Here is a 17,416-nt window from a genome sequence, read left to right as displayed (position 1 = left end):
GTTTTTCTTTGGGGCTAAGGCAGAGGGGAAAAGAAATTAGCTGCAATCATGACCTTGTTTCGCTACTCCCTTCACCAGCTGTTTTTTAATTTCTTCTGTGCCGGAAGGGAAAGCCATCTGTCCTTCCAACCTTCCATCACCCAGACAAATCACAGAGATTTGTTGCTTTTTAACATAAATTTTGTTTTAATTGGAATGTTTTTATTGCCTACTGCCATTTCCGTTTGCTTTTATGGTTGCTTGTTTATCTAATTGCCTTTATTGAAGATTGCTTGTTCTTTCTTTTTGTTTATTGCACTGGGCTCCTTCGGGAGGAACGATGGAGAAGACAATGACGAGCAAAAAAATAATTAAAAATAACTAAGTGGCTTTTCTCAGCATGATGACGGGGTGGTGCAGAAGGGACAGAATTATGGAGCAAAAGTTTAGCTGAATGCTAGTGCTCTAGAATTGAAGGCCAGCTTTGTCACCAAAGGTGCTTTTTCAGGAGGCAACTGGACATTCTTGTTTTTTTTTCTTTTGAAGATGTTTCGCTTCTGATCCAAGAAGCTTCTTCAGCTCTGAAGAAGCTGGAGAAGCTTCTTGGATGAGAAGTGAAACGTCTTCAAAAGAAAAAAAACAAGAAAGTCCAGTTGCCTCCTGAACAAGCACCTTTGGGACAACCATGACCTGGATGACTGAGAATCTCTACAGAAGGCCAGATTTAAGAACACAGACATAATTTTAAATGAGTGATACAAATATAGCTGCCTTACTGTGGGTGAAATTAAACAATGTGAAGAAAGAGGGAAGGTAAGCATGTCTCAGGTGGGATATCTCAATAATCACAGGTAGCCAATGACTTTTAGATGAGCATACACATCTAACAACTCTTTTAAGAAACCATTTTTCTTCCCCCATCCCTGATTGATTACCTGGAGGACTCTGTCATAAGGCTTGAGTCCACACTGGTCAGCTGGCCCACCTGGACGGATCATATTCACATAGACACCCTTTTCTAGCAAGCCATCAGAGACACTGAACCCAAAGTCTTCAGTTTCGGGATCCTTGTAAATTGTCATCTATAAGAAAAGGCAACTTTAATTGGGATGATGGTAAAAATGAAGTTGGGTGTACAAGATGGAGATTAGACAAGAGGGAGAGGGACATTATAAAATATTCAACAACTTCGTTGTCCCAAAGGTGCTCTTTCAAAAGGCAACTGGACTTTCTTTTTCTTTGAAGATGTTTTGCTTCTCATCCAAGAAGCTTCTTCAGTTCTCTTCAGGGAAAAAAAAGAGGAAAAACAAAGTCCGGTTGCCTTTTGCAAAAGCACCAATGGGACAACCATAACCTGGATGACTGAAAATCTCCATAGACATTCAACAACATGGGCAACATGAAGTGTCCATAGTACCACTCTAGTTTATTTTTTAGACTCTGAAGACTTGAATTCAAAACCTTACACCATGGGATAATTTACTCTTTCTCAACCTGAACTATTTAATCAGCTTGTTAAAAAAAAAAATAGAGGTATGAGATGCCTTACCAAGGTTTACTGCTTTCTTTTCCTTGAAGGAAAATCAGACTACGGGTAAACAAGGCCTGTAAACTTCTTGTATTGCAGGAACATTTTTAATTTTTAATTGAATGACCCATAGATTTGTGCCCATGATCCCAGATAACACAACTTTTAGAAAGAAATGTGACACTGCTTTATTTAGAACAATCATGAAGCCAATAGAAACCATGTTTCCTAGATGGATAGAAGACACTTATGTGCAGGAACCTCAGTTATCTACATGTCAATAAAAATAATATAGGTATATAAAGGTAATTAAACTCCTGTATTCACTTAGCTTGAACATTTCACAACTATTCAGTATTAACCTTGAAAGCTTTGCTGACTAGGCATTCAGCCACCCAACCCCATCTGCTTATTGCAGGTATTTCAAAACTGCATCATGCAGTAACTACACAAGTCAGTCTGAAAGATGCAAAGTCTGTGATTGGCTTTGGGTCATTAAAAGTGGATCATCTTTGACTGTATTATCACTAATTATCCTCAATGCTGAGGTCTCCAATATGCTCTGGACACCAATCATTTCCTTATCCACTTACCTTTTAACATTCGTTAGAGCCCTTATTTATTTTTGTTAATGGGAGGTTGATATATTTCAGAACAAGGTATTAGTATCATAATTATTCTAAGAATTCCTTTGGTTCCATATGCGTTCAGATTTATTCTTTTAAAAGAAGGAGGGTGTTCACCACAATCCAGTGCATTTCAGTATTTGTGTTGCGTTTTTATCTCAAAAGACAAATTGAGCTGGAAAAAAGTAGAAGATACCTCTGAGGGGGCGGGGCGGGGGGAGAAAGATCAGAGCTGGAGTTAAGAACATCCTCACCAGTTTGTCTTATTTGGTAAATGGCTCCCAACATGAGAGCCATGTTAATGGTCAAGCTACCTAGGGACAGGCCTTCTGGTGTGTTCCAAATTCCAAAAGTGTTCTTTGTTCCTTAAAAACTGAAAAGTGGACAATCCTTTGGTGTCAAAATTGGTATCATTAGCTATGCCGTGTTCAAGAAAAATGAGGAAGGAACTTTGATAAGATACTGTCAAATGATCTTTTTCTGTTCATTGGAATGGCCTGTCCTCTTTATACGATCCCCTTCTTCCTGCCCACAATGTACCCCCAAATGATACATATCGGGAATTTTAACCCAAAAACAATTCATCCTAAAGCTAAAAAGAGAATTTGGCTATGAAAAAGGTAAAGAAGCAATCAGAAATTTAGATACAACCAAAAGAGAGTTATTAGTTATGCGAAGTATTTGGGTAACTCTATGGTGCTCACTGGAGATGAGGAAAGGCTTAGGTGGGATTAAAAAGAAGGCAAGAAAGGAGAGAGATTTCTAATTAGGGAAACAGAATGAGAGAAGGAAGTAAGGTTAAAACATGCTACTGTTTTCAAAACCTGAGTATATGTTGAGCTAGGGTGAATGGTCTTTTGTAACAGGGATGCAGAGTTTTTTTGGATTGGAATGCCAGAGTTGGACAAATTAATGATCAATACTCACTGGGTGAAATCACTTGGGTTTTAGCCAACATACTGCAAATTATCTATGAAAAGAGTGGAAAAAGGTTATTACAGAGCAGGTATTTGATGGCCAGCTGAGGCCATTAAAGTTTCCTTATCTGCCTCTTCTTTCCTTCCAACCCTCTTATTGTCAGTCCTGGAAACCATCTTTTACTTTGGATCTTCAGGGCTGCCACATTTAATGCTGTGGGAAACTGGGAGGAGGAATTGTATGGAGTTGGAGAGATATCTAGCCATAACAATATTCTTTTCTCTGAGAGTCAAGGACATTCTGCCCTGCCCCTGGAGTGGTGTGACTGGGAGACATCTCCAGTTGGGGCGGTGCATTGATTGGACCATGTGATGGACATAGGGGTGCTGAGGCAGGGACTTGGACTTCTTTTGGGTGGGAAAAACTTGGAAGCTTTCAAGATTCAGGTTTTCCCAGATGTGCCAATATGACATCTCTAATAAAATGGAACTTTGAGGAACGTCTGGCCTTGGAGTCTTCTTTCGTTGGGGGTGTTACTTGGAACTCTGACACTTATAAGGCACTAAGCTTGGTGGAAGAAATGAAACCATCTTGCTGAACAAGGGACATATATTTTGAAAACTGCCTGGTTGAAGGAACTCTCAGGGCAGAGAATAAAAATATAACTATCTACTATGTAAAGTGCTTTTTTTTTTTTAAGGAAAAATAATAAAGTTGTTCAAAAGAGTTAGGATTTTATTTTCTCCACAAAGGCATTTAGTACAAAAATGTAGAATTCATATTATTAATTAAAACAGCATATATCTATATTGCAATCAGGAATGCTAATAGGGGCCCTAAATATTACAGCCTTAAAGTTGCAATTTTTCCATTTAGTGAATAGCCGTGTTTCTGTTGAATCAGGTGTATATTCCAAAAGACTTCAACTAAAATTAATTTCAGGAAGGCAGAGGCAAGAATTCCTTTAGAAGTCAGAGGTTTGGATAGCAACAGAAAGAATTCAAGACCTGCTTCCAAGCTATTGGATTAAACATTCAGGTAATAAATTAGTTAATTTCTTAGAGCCTATCCATATATTAAATTAAAAGCAATTAACAAAAGTCAACACAAATTTGTCAACAGCAAATATTGCTATACCATATATATTTTTTTTCATCAATTACCTTTCTAAATAGATTGAGGAAGTGATGTAGATGTACTTCTATGTAGCAGTTTTTGCAGACAATTTGAAAAAGTAATCCATTACATTTTTATTAGCAAACTAGCTAAGTGTGGGTTAGGTGGACTGGACAGTTGGCTTTTAAGTATACGGAGATTAACTTTTGACACTTGACTCAAAAATTCATTAAGTGTTCCTCATCAAATTGATGTCAAATGAGATTCATTCCTAGGCCTTGTACTATGCAGGGAGGTAAGTGGGTGTGAATATGTATTTTATTTTATTGTATTTAATTTCATTTTTTCTGAATGGATTGTTGAAGAGACAGAGGGGATGCTTAAGGAATGCTTGTTATCAAATTACCAAATGACACCAAATTGGTAGGATAGCTAATATCTTAGAAGATAGGAAAAAGCACAAGAGCAAACTTGATGCTAGAGAAGAGGCTAAAACTAACAGAATGAAATTAGAGAAAAAATGCAGCATTCATTACTCTAAAGAGAAATCAAATGCATAGGTAACAGGATGGAGAATATCTAGCTTGATAACAAGACATTAATAAAATACTGGAATAATGGTTGATTGAAAATGGAATAAATAGTAGCAGTGTGATGTGGCTGACAAAAAGAGAAATTCAATTTTAAACGTTACAGAAGTTCAATTTTCAAATTGTGAGAATTGCTCCACTTTTTCTTCCTTTAGTCCAATGTCACCTCCAACAATGTCTTCTCCTGGGCCCAGCATTTAAGAAGGATTCAGAGAAACTTATAGTTTATAGAAAGGCAATGAAGATAATCAGAGGGCTAAGAATAACTTTTTTGAAGAAAGAGTGAAGGAATTGGGGAATGTTTATCCAATTAGGAGGAATATGATAGTATTTAAATATCTGAAAGAAGGACACACCAAAATTAAGACTTGGATAATAGATCCAAGCTATAGGAAGATAATATCTAACAGAATATTAGAGGTAAAAGTAGTAACAATGTGATGGTAGAATTAAACACCCAGTGGCCTCCTATTCACTTAATATTTATAAGTGGAGGTTGGTCAGCCTCTTGTTGTGGATGCTTTGAGTTGAGCAAGGAGCTTTGACTCAAAGACCTAACTGGATACTTTTAACTTGATAATCCTAAACAAAATGCCAGGATTAGTTTCCACATTTATTGTAAATAAAACCACCCATATTTTATTGAATTTCTTAATTTCTTAATACAATATCATGACTCCTGCTGGGTTATTACCCCTCAGAAAAACAACTGGAGAACTAAAGAGGTCTGTAAAAGTGGTATAAGGCAGATTTCACATCTTGGAAGGCCCACAGAGACAAATTCACTGAAGTAATAAAATAAAAGCAAAGATGGGGGAATTAGGATTGTTTTCTAATAACTGTCCATAATAATAAAATACCACAAATTTGCTTGTTATACAGAGTGTAGTTAGTTTTAGTTTTGAGAAGTAAGACAAAAAAGCAAATAAAGGGAATGTTATCCAGTTTAAAACAGGTTGCCTCAGCTTGCTCTCAAATGAACCCTTGATTATGTAAATAGAGTCCTTGCTTTTTAACTAAATGTTGAAGTATTTCCAGTAACCAAAAGTCTTGTGGGAAAGGCTGGCGCCAGAGTAAATATTCCCATGCAAGAGGTTAATGGTTTACATGTCATTAGATATCTATGATAACCACAGAATTTGTATTTTGAGCCCTCAGTTTTTCAGAATGATAAACACCAGAAAAGGAAAACATCATTGTGGGTCCAGTAGAGGAATCCTCCCCCAGTCTCTGGCTGCCAGCAATAAAATGATATTTGGACAGTTATGAAAAACATAGCAGACATTCTCTTGTTTCAATCCTTTGCTTTTTCAAAAGGCAACTGGACTTTGTTCTTCCTTTGTTCTTCCTTAAAGAAGTCTCGCTTCTCACCCAAGAAGCTTCTTCAGTTCTGACTGAATGGTGGAGAATGGAAAGATTTATATTCCTTGCAGTCTTATGGTCATTAGCACTCTATCTGAGAGAGGAACGGAAGAAGCTTTTTGGATGAGAAGCAAAACATCTTCAAGGAAAAACAAAGGCCTTTTGAAAAAGGACCTTTGGGACAATCATGACCTGGATGATTGAGAACCTCCATAGACATTTAGACATTCTTATGCCAGGCATGTGGGGAACTCCATTCTTTTGATACTAGTGGCACATAAAAGCTGCTTCTCTTGTCACTGGAGACTGTCTTATACTTGGTCAGTTTTTATGATTTTACACAGCTTCTCTGGAGATGGAGAGACTAACCTTAACCACTTGAGCTGTTATCTAAGTCTGTCAGAAATGGTGTAGGGTCTCCTGCTTGAGTCGGGGGGGGGGAGGTTGGACTAGATGACCTATAAGGCCCCTTCCAACTTTGTTAATCTAAGTCAGCATTGTTCTAAGGAATTGAGAGGAGAGGCTGAATCCTCACAGGAGGACACTTGATGCTCTGGGTTCAATGGAATGCTTCACTTCCTACTATTTGGTGCTCAAACACAGTGAAGCAGTCAGTGAAGCAACCACTGTATTTTCTTTAAGTGTTTTTTTTTTTAAAGTAAAATAAAATACAAGAGTTACGAGAGATTATCCCACAGATGCCAAACTCATTATAAAACAGTGGTGGGTTGCCCCTGGTTTACACCGGTTCTATAGAACCAGTAGTAAAACCGGTGGGAGGCTCCGCCCACCGACTCCTACGGAAGCTTCTGCACATGCGCGTGCGTGACCCCGTTGCGAGCCGGTAGTAAAGGTAAGTAGAACCCACCCCTGCTATGAAACCGTTATTCAGCATGCACGTATACAAGCACACACACCTTATGCAGCTCAAGAGGAGTCGGAGACATGATTTCCTCAATCTCATCCTTTATTGTCTTTATCTCCAAATTCTTGTCATTCTTAGTAGGGGTCACATTGTTGTTGTCCTGCCCTTCACCTGAGCTCTTGGGGTTGCTTTTCCTTGCTGGGCTCAGTCCTGACTGGTTCACAGAGTTCCTGGGCAATTTGCCCCCATCAAGGCTCAGATTATGTACACTGCCAGCCATGATGGATGCCTATAGGAGACAAAAACAAACAAAGAAAAACACTAGAATGGGAACAGCCATTGCAAGAAAAACAGTAAACAGCCCAATCAAAGAATCTCTAAGACTGTCCCCACCCACCCACCCAGACAAGACACCAGAATATAAACTGACAGCAAACAGCACTCCTTACTAGCACTGATGATGTTACCTACTTAGGATAATGAAACATCTGCCAAGAAAACAAGCAAGCTCAGAGAGCACCAAGGACCCCTTATTTCAACTCTGAGCTACACATATTCTCCTTTATTGGTATTGCAAGAAAAAAGGGAGTCTTCTGAATTTCATGTTGATATGAAAATGAAAACCTTCAGCACTGCAGATGTTAAATTCTGATTTTTTCCAACAAATACCCAGAGCTCTGCTAAGGTAATCTCACATTTTCCCAACTGTTACATAAACCTAGCATTCTCTCCTTCAAAAGAGAGGCAAGAATACACTGGCAAACCAAGATATTCTGAGACATTGTATGTCACAATGATCAATTATGCTTCAGATGTGTTTGCTACTGAATGGCAATTTCTGTCTAAGCTTTGTCATGTACTGTATCCACAGGCTTCTGTGGCTATGAGAAATGTCCATTGGGACGCACAGCCAGCAGACTATTTGAAGACACACAGCGTTGTTGCAATGTTCCAAGTCATGTTGCCCTGTGTGCAGAGTAGCTGTCCTTGGGTTTAAAAGGAATTTGATTGTTCCAAACAAGTCATGAATCATCTTTCAAGTTGAAAAAGGATAGCAAATTCAGATTTTGCCTGAGCAATGTTATGAAAGGCATGTCAAGCAGCTTGACTACCAACCTTATAAAAGGTTATTCTGAATTTTGGGGAACATAGTCTATATTCTACAACCTATCTGACAGGTTGTTGCTTTCTTTATATCTGTGGCCCTTGATCTGTGGTCTGTGGACCACTGGTGAGTCCACCTGTTGGTCTGGTCTGTAGCTTTCCCTGTAATCAGCTCCAGTCAGCTGGCCAGCAGTCCACTTGTTGCCTAAATCTTGTCTTCTTCCCACATTCGCTGCTGCTGCTGCTGCTGCTGATTATTATTATTATTATTATTATTATTATTATTATTATTATTATTATTATTATTATTATTATTATTATAAAAAGCCTAAGGAAAGAATCAAAGGAAAGTCATAGCGAACTCTATGTCACTATGAGGTAGACAAGAACTGCTTAGCAATAACAGAAAACCAGTTATTCTAAGGTCAACAAGTAATAGGAAGTGGTTTAGATGAGTACGTGTCTGAAAATAACTGAACAGCAAATTCAACTGAAAAAGGAAGCATGCACTCAAGAGACAATGCTCACGAACAGTGTATGAAATGCTGAAGGAAGTAACAGCAGAGAGAATGGAGTCAAGGACTTCACTAGAAGACTTCTGATCCGGGTTGTCTACCTGCTGCATACCATCTTCCTTGATTCCACAGCAAAGCCTGGCAGCCTGGTTATGGGATGGTATGTATGTTTACTGTATAGTCTGAGTGGGGATTGATTATTAAAACTGCAGAATTAAATCAAATATTTTTGTTGCTTATTTCTTGCATCTCGTATCTAACTGTTTGTCATGCCCCCTTCGGAGTCTGAATCTGCGGTGAAAGATGAACTGGAACAAGAACTGACAGTGAGTAAGAGGGCAGCTCCATTGGCCTTGGAGGAAACTGGGAAAGGGCAGAGTCAGTCCAGGCAAGGCTGTTCGGAATTAGTAAGGCCTGAAGGCAGGGAGGAGAGAAAGAGCTCAGACGAAGAGCAAGAACCACCTCCTCCTAATGCAAAGGCTTGGAGAGTGCAGAGAAGACATGATCAGTACAGATGGAGCAGGCCACGCACAAGGAGAGTGCCCCACCAGCTTCACCAGGCACACCTGAGGAATGAGACTTAAGGAGATGCCATGGGGAGGGGCATTTGTCGGGAACAAACACTGAGTTCCTGAAGTGTTGTGTGCCGACATTTGAACTTGCCAAGAGTCTTTGCATTCTTTGTTGGTGTTCTGGACTAATTATCTGAATCTTTTGCTCCCTGAACTCCTTGCTTGGCTCTTGTTTTGCCAAATACATTTGGGATTTATTGCCGTGCAGCCTTGATGCAGACAGCACTGAGCTGGACTAATTGCAGCCAGAGGCTGCTTGAGGTTTGTGTGGGGATTTGTTCTCACTCTGCTCTGGGACTTACCAGAAACATGGGAGCATTTGGGGGGCTTTGGAGCAATAAAGGGGCGGTTTGAACTACCAGCTGTTTGTGTTAAATCTGTGCCGTGCCCTGGATCATCACACTGTTGCCCCCTAAACTTTATGGCATTGGTCCCTAGGTGCAACTGCCCCTGTATCTTGATGTGGAAAGAAAGAAGGCTTAGCACAGTCTCCTGGAATTCTCTTGCTATTGTCAGCTCCTTTGATGCCATGAGAATCTGTAGGGCAAACCCTTCACAATTTCCATTAAGAGATTTTTCTCTGTGGAACCCATAAACTGCTGGCTGACACTCTATGGGGCCTTTTTCTTAGTCCTACATGGAGTCCTAGAGATGGTAACATTAACAGGAAGGGTAGAAAATTGCAATATTGCCAACCTGCCTGCTTTTTACAACAGGATGGATTAGTGCTGGTGTCTGCTGTTTCTAGTTTACACACAGCATTTTTTTTTTTAAATGTTTCTAAGGTTCTTTGTTTCTGTTACTTATCATGCTGGACTGTAGTTAGTCATTTGCAAAGAGGGATTCATTTGAAAACCAGTTCACTGAAGTGTTCAAGTGATAATAAATATAGCAATGTGAGTACTAAAATACGGGAAACTGACAATACGGATAAATCTTCAGAGCTGTTACAAATGTTAAGTCCACCTTGAGTTAAATATAACTGTGATCTCACACAAGCAACACAAATGTATAAGTAGGAAATGCAATGATGCAGATCCCAAACTGCAGTTTCGTTGAGCTGGAGGGCATTTGGCCCCAATCGTTATATGGTAAGTGGTGCATAAAGTAAATCAATGAGCAAATCAATACTTGGAGGGAGGATTTTGTTTTTTGTGTTTTACAAAATTTAGTTTAAGAAAACCCTTAAAAATAGAGGGATAGGAAGATGTACCCAAAGACAGCCACAAGGCACCCATAACCATTATTTCATTTGCTTAAAAAGGTCCCACGTTCCAAACAAGTCCCATGTTTTTCAAGCCAAAAAACATTGGGAAGGAATGTTGGTTTTATTGGCTGGTCCCTGCCTTTTCTGAACATCCATTTAGTGGTCCACTTAAGCAGAAAGTGTGAGAAGGACTATTTTACTCTCAGAAACTAACTGTACCCTGTAAATTACTTGAGACCTTACTTTGAATGGAAACACAAAACTGCTTGAGCCACTAAACAGAGTACAGGTAATCCTCGACATATGACCAGAATTGAGCCCAAAAGTTCTGTTCCTGAGATAGTCGTTAAGTGAATTTAACCCCATTTTTCAACCTTGCTTGCAATAGTTGTCAAGTCAATCACTGCGGTTGTTAAGTTAGTAGCATGGTTGTTAAGTGAATTGGGCTTCCCCACTGAGCTTGCTTATCAGAAGGTCACAGAAGGTGATCACACAACCCCAGGATACTGCAACCATCATAAATCTGAATCAATTGCTAAGCATCTGATCACATGACCAGTGGTGGGATTCAGCCAGTTCGCACCACTTTGGGAGAACCAGTTGTTAACTTTCTGAGCATTTTGGCAAACTGGTTGTTGGAAGAAATAATTGGGGCAGAGAACTGATTGTTAAATTACTTGAATCCCACCACTGCACATGACCATGGGTATGCTGCAATGGCCGTAAGTGAAAGTCGCTTTTTTTTCCAGTGCCGTAATTTTGAATGGGCCTTACATGAACTGTTGTAAATCGAGGACTACTGTACCTGTAAAGGTAGTACAAATTGTTGGCCCTGCCTTTGCTCTCTGCTCTCTACACCACAGGTTGAGACACGCTCACAAGCACAAAGGGGAAAAGCACAGCAGGGATAGCAGTGCTAGGCATGCCCACTTTCGAAGATTCATTACCTCAATCTCCCTCAAAAGTTCCGATTGGCCGCACGTTTCCAAGTCCTCCAAAGCTTCTCCAAAAACGCGCCAAAAATTATCCTCATGTGGCATCTCAAGGCCATTTTGGCGGGTGGGATATCTGTTGTAACGTAGGAACCAAAGATTGTCAGCACTCTTCTGGAGCAGGATGGAAGCTTCAAGGCTACAGCAAGTGGCTCGCCAGTAAAAGCAGAGACTTGGCAGAGTCTTCATATACAAAAGCAAACAACATGAATTTTTCAGGCAAGAAAGAGTCCAAATACAGAACCTCCATGCACTTTCACTAACGGGGCAAAAGTCCTTCAAAAGGAAGAATTAAACTGGAGTAGCAATGTCAAGTTCAAGAGGGAAAGTTAAGAAGTGCCTGTAGGAAGATTGTAGGTTTAGGAAGACGTGTGGTGGTTTTTTTTTTTGGTGAAATAGAGAAGTAAAAGAAAAAAAAAAGATGCATGATGGGTAAACCAGGAGCCTCAGAGACTGTTAGTACAAAGGCGGATGGGACAGAATTCAGATCTGAGACACAGAACACCTGAGAAGAGAGAGAAAAACACAGAGGGTAACGGACATGGTGAGAAAATGGTAAATACATCAGGTCTCTAGGGGAGCATATTATGTAAAAAAGATGTATATAAAAATGATTTTCTCTAGATTAGGCAAGCAATTAAATACAGGTAGTCCTCAACTTATGTCCACAGTTGAACCCAAAATTTTTGTTGCTAAGTGAGACAGTTGTTAAGTGAACCTTGCCCCATGACCTTTTTTTGCCACACTGAATCACTGAAGTTATTTAGGTAGTAACAGGATTGTTTACATTTACAATTGTTATTAAGTGAATCTGGTTTCCCCATTGACTTTGCTTTTCAGAAGATTGCCAAAAAGGATCACATGACCCCGGGACACTGCAACCGTCATAAATATGAGCCAATTGCCAAATGTTTGACTTTTGATCACGTGACCATGGGGATGGTGCAATGGTCATAAATGTGAAAAGCTTTTTTTCAATGCCATTGAAACTTCAAATGTCACTAAATGAACTGCTGTAAGTCAAGGACTACCTGTAATTAGCATGGTTTCATACAGAAGACTGAGCAGGGCCTGTATGTAAAAACCACGTAGGTTTCAGTTCTTATGTTCATTGTTCAATATTTTTATTTCCAACAGTTTACAACTCAAAACTATGGTGAGAAGTATATTCTGGTAGCGCAGAAAGAGTTGTGTTTATTGTTATCCACCCCTCTTAAAAAAAAAAAGATGGGTAAATCGGCAATCACCAGTCCAATCATCTGATGTAACTTTCCCATGTACATTCTCACAGGTGTTTGGGCTGAAGCTCCCAGAACTCCTAGCATCATGCTCAATGGCTGATTGGGGAATTCTGGGAGTTGTAGTTAACAAAACCAGTCGGCACCAGGTTGGAGGCGGCTAAACAAACAAACAAACAAATACCCTGTTTTCCCCAAAATAAGACATCCCCTGATAATAAGCCCAATTGGGCTTTTGAGTGCATGGCAATAAAGCCAAGTGCTTATTTCAGGGTTCAAAAAAATATAAGACAGGGTCTTATTTTCAGGGAAACACAGTAAATAAATAAATAAATACTAACTAACTAACTAACTAACTAACTAACTAACTAACTAACTAACCAACCAACCCAACTAGGATATTAGGGTATAGAATAACCAAGAAGGGCTAAGAACTATCACGGGGAAACAGCCCCATGATTAGGCTAAGAAGTGTCTTAAGATACTCTGTTCTGCTGGGGATAAAGCTCCTCCCAATATATAAAAGAGCTACAGGAATTCTCCTCAGATTCAGTTACACTGCAATATACCAAAATTTACAGGTGGAACAGGGCAAAAAACAGGACTAGATTTAAATCTTGAGGGCTTGAAAATTAAGTGGCAGAGTCCTTTCTTTGTGAAAGAAAGAAGTTCTAGCTGTCCCCAAATTGTATTGTAACGTTTTATGTTTTACTCTCTTCTTTCTAAGAGATAAGGGGCCGCCATTTCCTCTGAAGTAGAAAGAAAGAAAGAAGAAGAAGAAGGCCTTACATTTAGGGGGAATTGTGCCAAAGAAAGCAGAATCTTTTCTGCAACCCTAACATGAGATGAACTGGGCTTCAGTGCCAGGAAAAGCAAGGATCTTTGATTCAGAAAAACAACAATCTTTGCTTTAGTCAGTTTTCTAAGTCAGAGAACCAGACAGCAAGCCCTGGCATTCTTCCTCCAAGAAGCCCCACGTCAGATTGAAGTGTCACTTCTTCGTTTTGAAAGGGAAAACAGGAATTACAAATGAACTAAAGTCATGAAATGATTTTGGAAATCCATGCCAAGGGAATGATTATTGTTTTAATGGTTTCACACTACAAAAAACTGTGACAGAAATAGACAGAATGTTGAACTGAGACCTTTTTTTATAAAAAATTATGCCATTGCTTTTTGTTGTTCTTCTAACGGCTTATTTCAATCTCTTTCTCCCACCACCCTCCAATCCTTTGTTATGGAGTTCTTTTATCTCAGACTGCCTTTGTCTTCATGTCCATCGACTATGTTGGCATTTCAGAATTCCACCTCAAAGATTTGTGATCCAAACAATTTGAGGCCCTTTGGCTGAAGACCATTCTTAAATAGAGTATCCCTGAGATATCAAACAAAACCAATTCCGTCTCCTTGGCAGCTTCAAGCAATTGAACCAAGAAAACTGGACAAAAATAAAACCGGGTAACAGTTTAAACTCAATTCTATAACTGTCTCTGCTGTTGTAAATAGGGAACACTTCAATCGACAAGGATGACTGGAAATTAGCTTTCAGTACGGGGACATTGCTTTGCACGTGTGGTTCTAAGTGTGTTACATTTTCCTTACATAAATAAACAAGCAGGAAATCAATAGATAATTTTAGACATATAACCATGCAATCTGAATAATTTTCACATTGGGCCAAGGACATCACAAGACGTGGTTAGAAAAGCTAAGATGGAGGCCATGATAATGTGAGCAATGCACCACCCTTTTTTTCAGTATAACACTTACATACAAAAAAAAAAAAAAAAAAACCCAGGTGGAGCTTTAATCCCATTGTTGTGGCTGCCATCTTGACTTTTTCAACCATACCTGGCAGACACCCTTGCAGCTGGCCATTAAAATCTTGATGCTCCAAGATCAGATGTAGAACACTGAATAACAAGGCTATCATCATCCAAGCAATTCGCCAGAATGGAAACTGGAACATTGAAAGGAGGCTAAATGTTGACTTCAGAACATCAAGTGCATTTTATTCCACAGAAACTGGAGTGAAGAAAGAGGGAGGAAAATGACAAAAGCAGCATTTGTCTCTTTTGGACATGCATTATTATATTGCATACACATAAGGGGTGGGGGGAAGCTTGCATCATCATGATAAAATGCTGCTTTCATCATTTTGCCAAAACTAATGGATTCTGAGGATGCTTCTGTTGTTGTTCTACTTGCAATCTCCATTGTGTTTACAAAACACAAACACAAGCTTAGTTCTGTATAATGTATTTCATTTTCAGAGAACTAGAAGTAGATCCAAACACTTTAAAGATAAATTCACTGGACTGCTGATAATTATCTTGTGGCGGTAGAAACATTCATACTGATAGAAATCCATGAATGTAAGAATGTGATGAAATTCTGATTGGCATGAACAATAGTGGCCCTATTGGGAAATATTATTCATCTTCTTATAGTAATTGTTGACCTTTTTTACCCACAAGGATAATTAGACATCACCTTTGTGGGGGAAATGTCTTTGCGCAGCATTGTACATTTGAAAAAAAGCCAATCCAGTTGGTGTGCAACTGTATTAATAAAAATCTGTCGGTGCCCCTAACAGCATATGTCTTCAAGGGCATACTTTCAAGTATATTGAAAGTAGAATGCAGTCATTCCCTTGGAAGCAAATTTCCATTATTTCATGAGAACTACTGGATTCTAAATTGTTAATTCCTTCTCACTTAATTCATGCATTTTGAAAACTCTGCAGCCTGAAATGCATGGGCATTGCAAAGCATAAATATGAATGTTTGTTTAAGACAGGGATGCTTCATCCATCTACACAATTGCCATGTACACATTACAATTTTTTATTGAGGTTTCCTATCAACTTTTAACTCAGCAAAGCCACTACTTTCAAATGCTTTAATAATCATTTGTGCTGACAGTGAGAATTAGAGTTTGGAGTAGAAGAGGCTCATTGAAAGCCTATTCCATTGAAATGAATCATTTCAATTACACTTAAAACAAGCATGTCTGAATGTTTGATTCTTGCAATAGATAACAATATGCATTCATTTCTCCCCTGTCCTTCCCCAAAAGAGCCAGACATACCTGCTCGGCTTCTCCCAGTCTTCCTCATTGAAACCGCCATGTGTAAAAGGGTAGCTCTTCCTGGTGTCTCCAGGAGGGGTGCTGCTTTTCTGCCTGCTGGATCTCCATTCATGGGGATGAAGCGCAATGCCGACAGCCTGAGGCAAGTAAGTACCCACTGGAATTGGGGAAGAGGGAAAAGATGACAAGAAGAGGAAGGAGATTATTTGATTGCTATTGCTGAGAAAATTATACTGGATAAGAAATCCATTGGTGTGTTTTCATTTATGGAACTGCTTCTGGTCAGCAAAACTGGGAATGAAGTGTGGGATTGACCTGAACACTAGAAAAAGCTCCTCTTGTCTATTAAATAAATGTTAAATATGCTGGACAGCTGCGAAAATGAAGAAATGTTCCAGTCAAGTCACACAGGACTTTCTCTAGCAAAGCATCTAGAGGAAGATGATGATGATGATGATGGTGATGGTGATGATGATGATGATGATGATGATGATGATGATGATAATGCTTCCTGCAATAACACCAGCAGAACTGCAAAAAAACTGCGCTACTTGGAACATTGTACATCTTAAGAAGGTACTCAGTTGATACCTAGGATGCTGGCAGCAATCGGTATCAACCATTAGCACCAGTCAATGGTATTTGTGATGTATTTTTGAATGTTCAGTTGACTGAGTTTCATGTTTAATGAATAAAGTAAATAATAATAATAATAATAATAATAATAATAATAATAATAATAATAATAATAATTTGGAACCCAAATGCCAGATATCATGGTTGTTGAGTGCCGAAGCGCACAGTTTATCGATATTGCTGTACCAGGAGATGCCAGAGTCGAAGAAAAAGAACTGGAAAAAAATCATGAAATATCACGATCTGGCCATCAAAATCACATGGCTATGGATGAAACATGTAACGGTGATACCCATTGTCATCGGGGCACTTGGTATCATGTCCAAGAATTTTACAAAACACATCAAGAAATTGCAGCTTCCTGCAATAACACCAGCGGAACTGCAAAAAAGTGCGCTACTCGGAACATCATCTATTTTAAGAAGATACTTGGTTGATACCTAGGACACAACAGCAACCCGTATCAACCATTAGCACCAGTCAATGGTATTTGTAACACATTTTTAAATGATCAGTTGACTGTGTTTCATGTTTAATGAATAAAAGAGATAATCGGAAAGTGATATGAGTTGACTGTAAAAATTCTGCTCTGCTAGTCAACAGATTTCCTGTATCAACTATTATTATTGACATGTGTTAATCTTATATTACCTTAAAAGCTCTTAATAACAGGATGGGAATTTGACCCTTTCACCACTAGACATACTTATTGGGACTTGGGGGGGAGGGACGGGTCTACATCATACTTGCCTTAAAGAAGATGTGTCTTTTTCTGGGGTCATATGATAATCACCCAATGTCAAGACAATAAATGAAGGAAGCATGCCCACTTTAAAATACTGCCCATCCCTCAGTTTGATAACAATCCAGGATTGTTCTAAAGGATCAGAAAGTGGTGGGAGAAGAAGAAATAACTAGCTAGCCAACCAGACAATTTCCTATTTCTTCAAAATTTAAGCAAACTGATTTATTTAAGGATTCATCATTGCTAAAGAATTGATTTATTACTACCAGAAAGGTTTCAAGGAAAATTTCTCAGAATCGGAATGCAAAACTGGAGAAAAATGCCTGAATTTGG

The 17,416-nt window shown here is 39.0% G+C and overlaps 1 protein-coding gene across 1 annotated transcript in view; it reads right to left on the bottom strand.

Annotated features, from left to right (window-relative positions):
* GRIP2 (glutamate receptor interacting protein 2) overlaps window positions 1–17,416 on the bottom strand; it is a 276,423-nt gene that overhangs the window by 3,916 nt on the left and 255,091 nt on the right. The window contains exons 20-23 of the mRNA XM_070936883.1: window positions 15,703–15,859; window positions 11,330–11,450; window positions 7,037–7,273; window positions 915–1,061 (exon numbers count right to left, since the gene is read on the bottom strand). Of these exons, the coding sequence (XP_070792984.1) occupies window positions 915–1,061; window positions 7,037–7,273; window positions 11,330–11,450; window positions 15,703–15,859 (662 nt within the window). The remainder of the gene's footprint in view (window positions 1–914; window positions 1,062–7,036; window positions 7,274–11,329; window positions 11,451–15,702; window positions 15,860–17,416) is intronic.

The sequence above is a fragment of the Pituophis catenifer genome, unplaced genomic scaffold, assembly GCF_029215685.1.
Source record: "Pituophis catenifer annectens isolate HBS135680 unplaced genomic scaffold, rPitCat1.0.hap2 SCAF_2, whole genome shotgun sequence".
NCBI classification, from domain to species: Eukaryota; Metazoa; Chordata; class Lepidosauria; order Squamata; family Colubridae; genus Pituophis; species Pituophis catenifer.
This window is presented reverse-complemented; position numbering and strand designations above follow the sequence as displayed.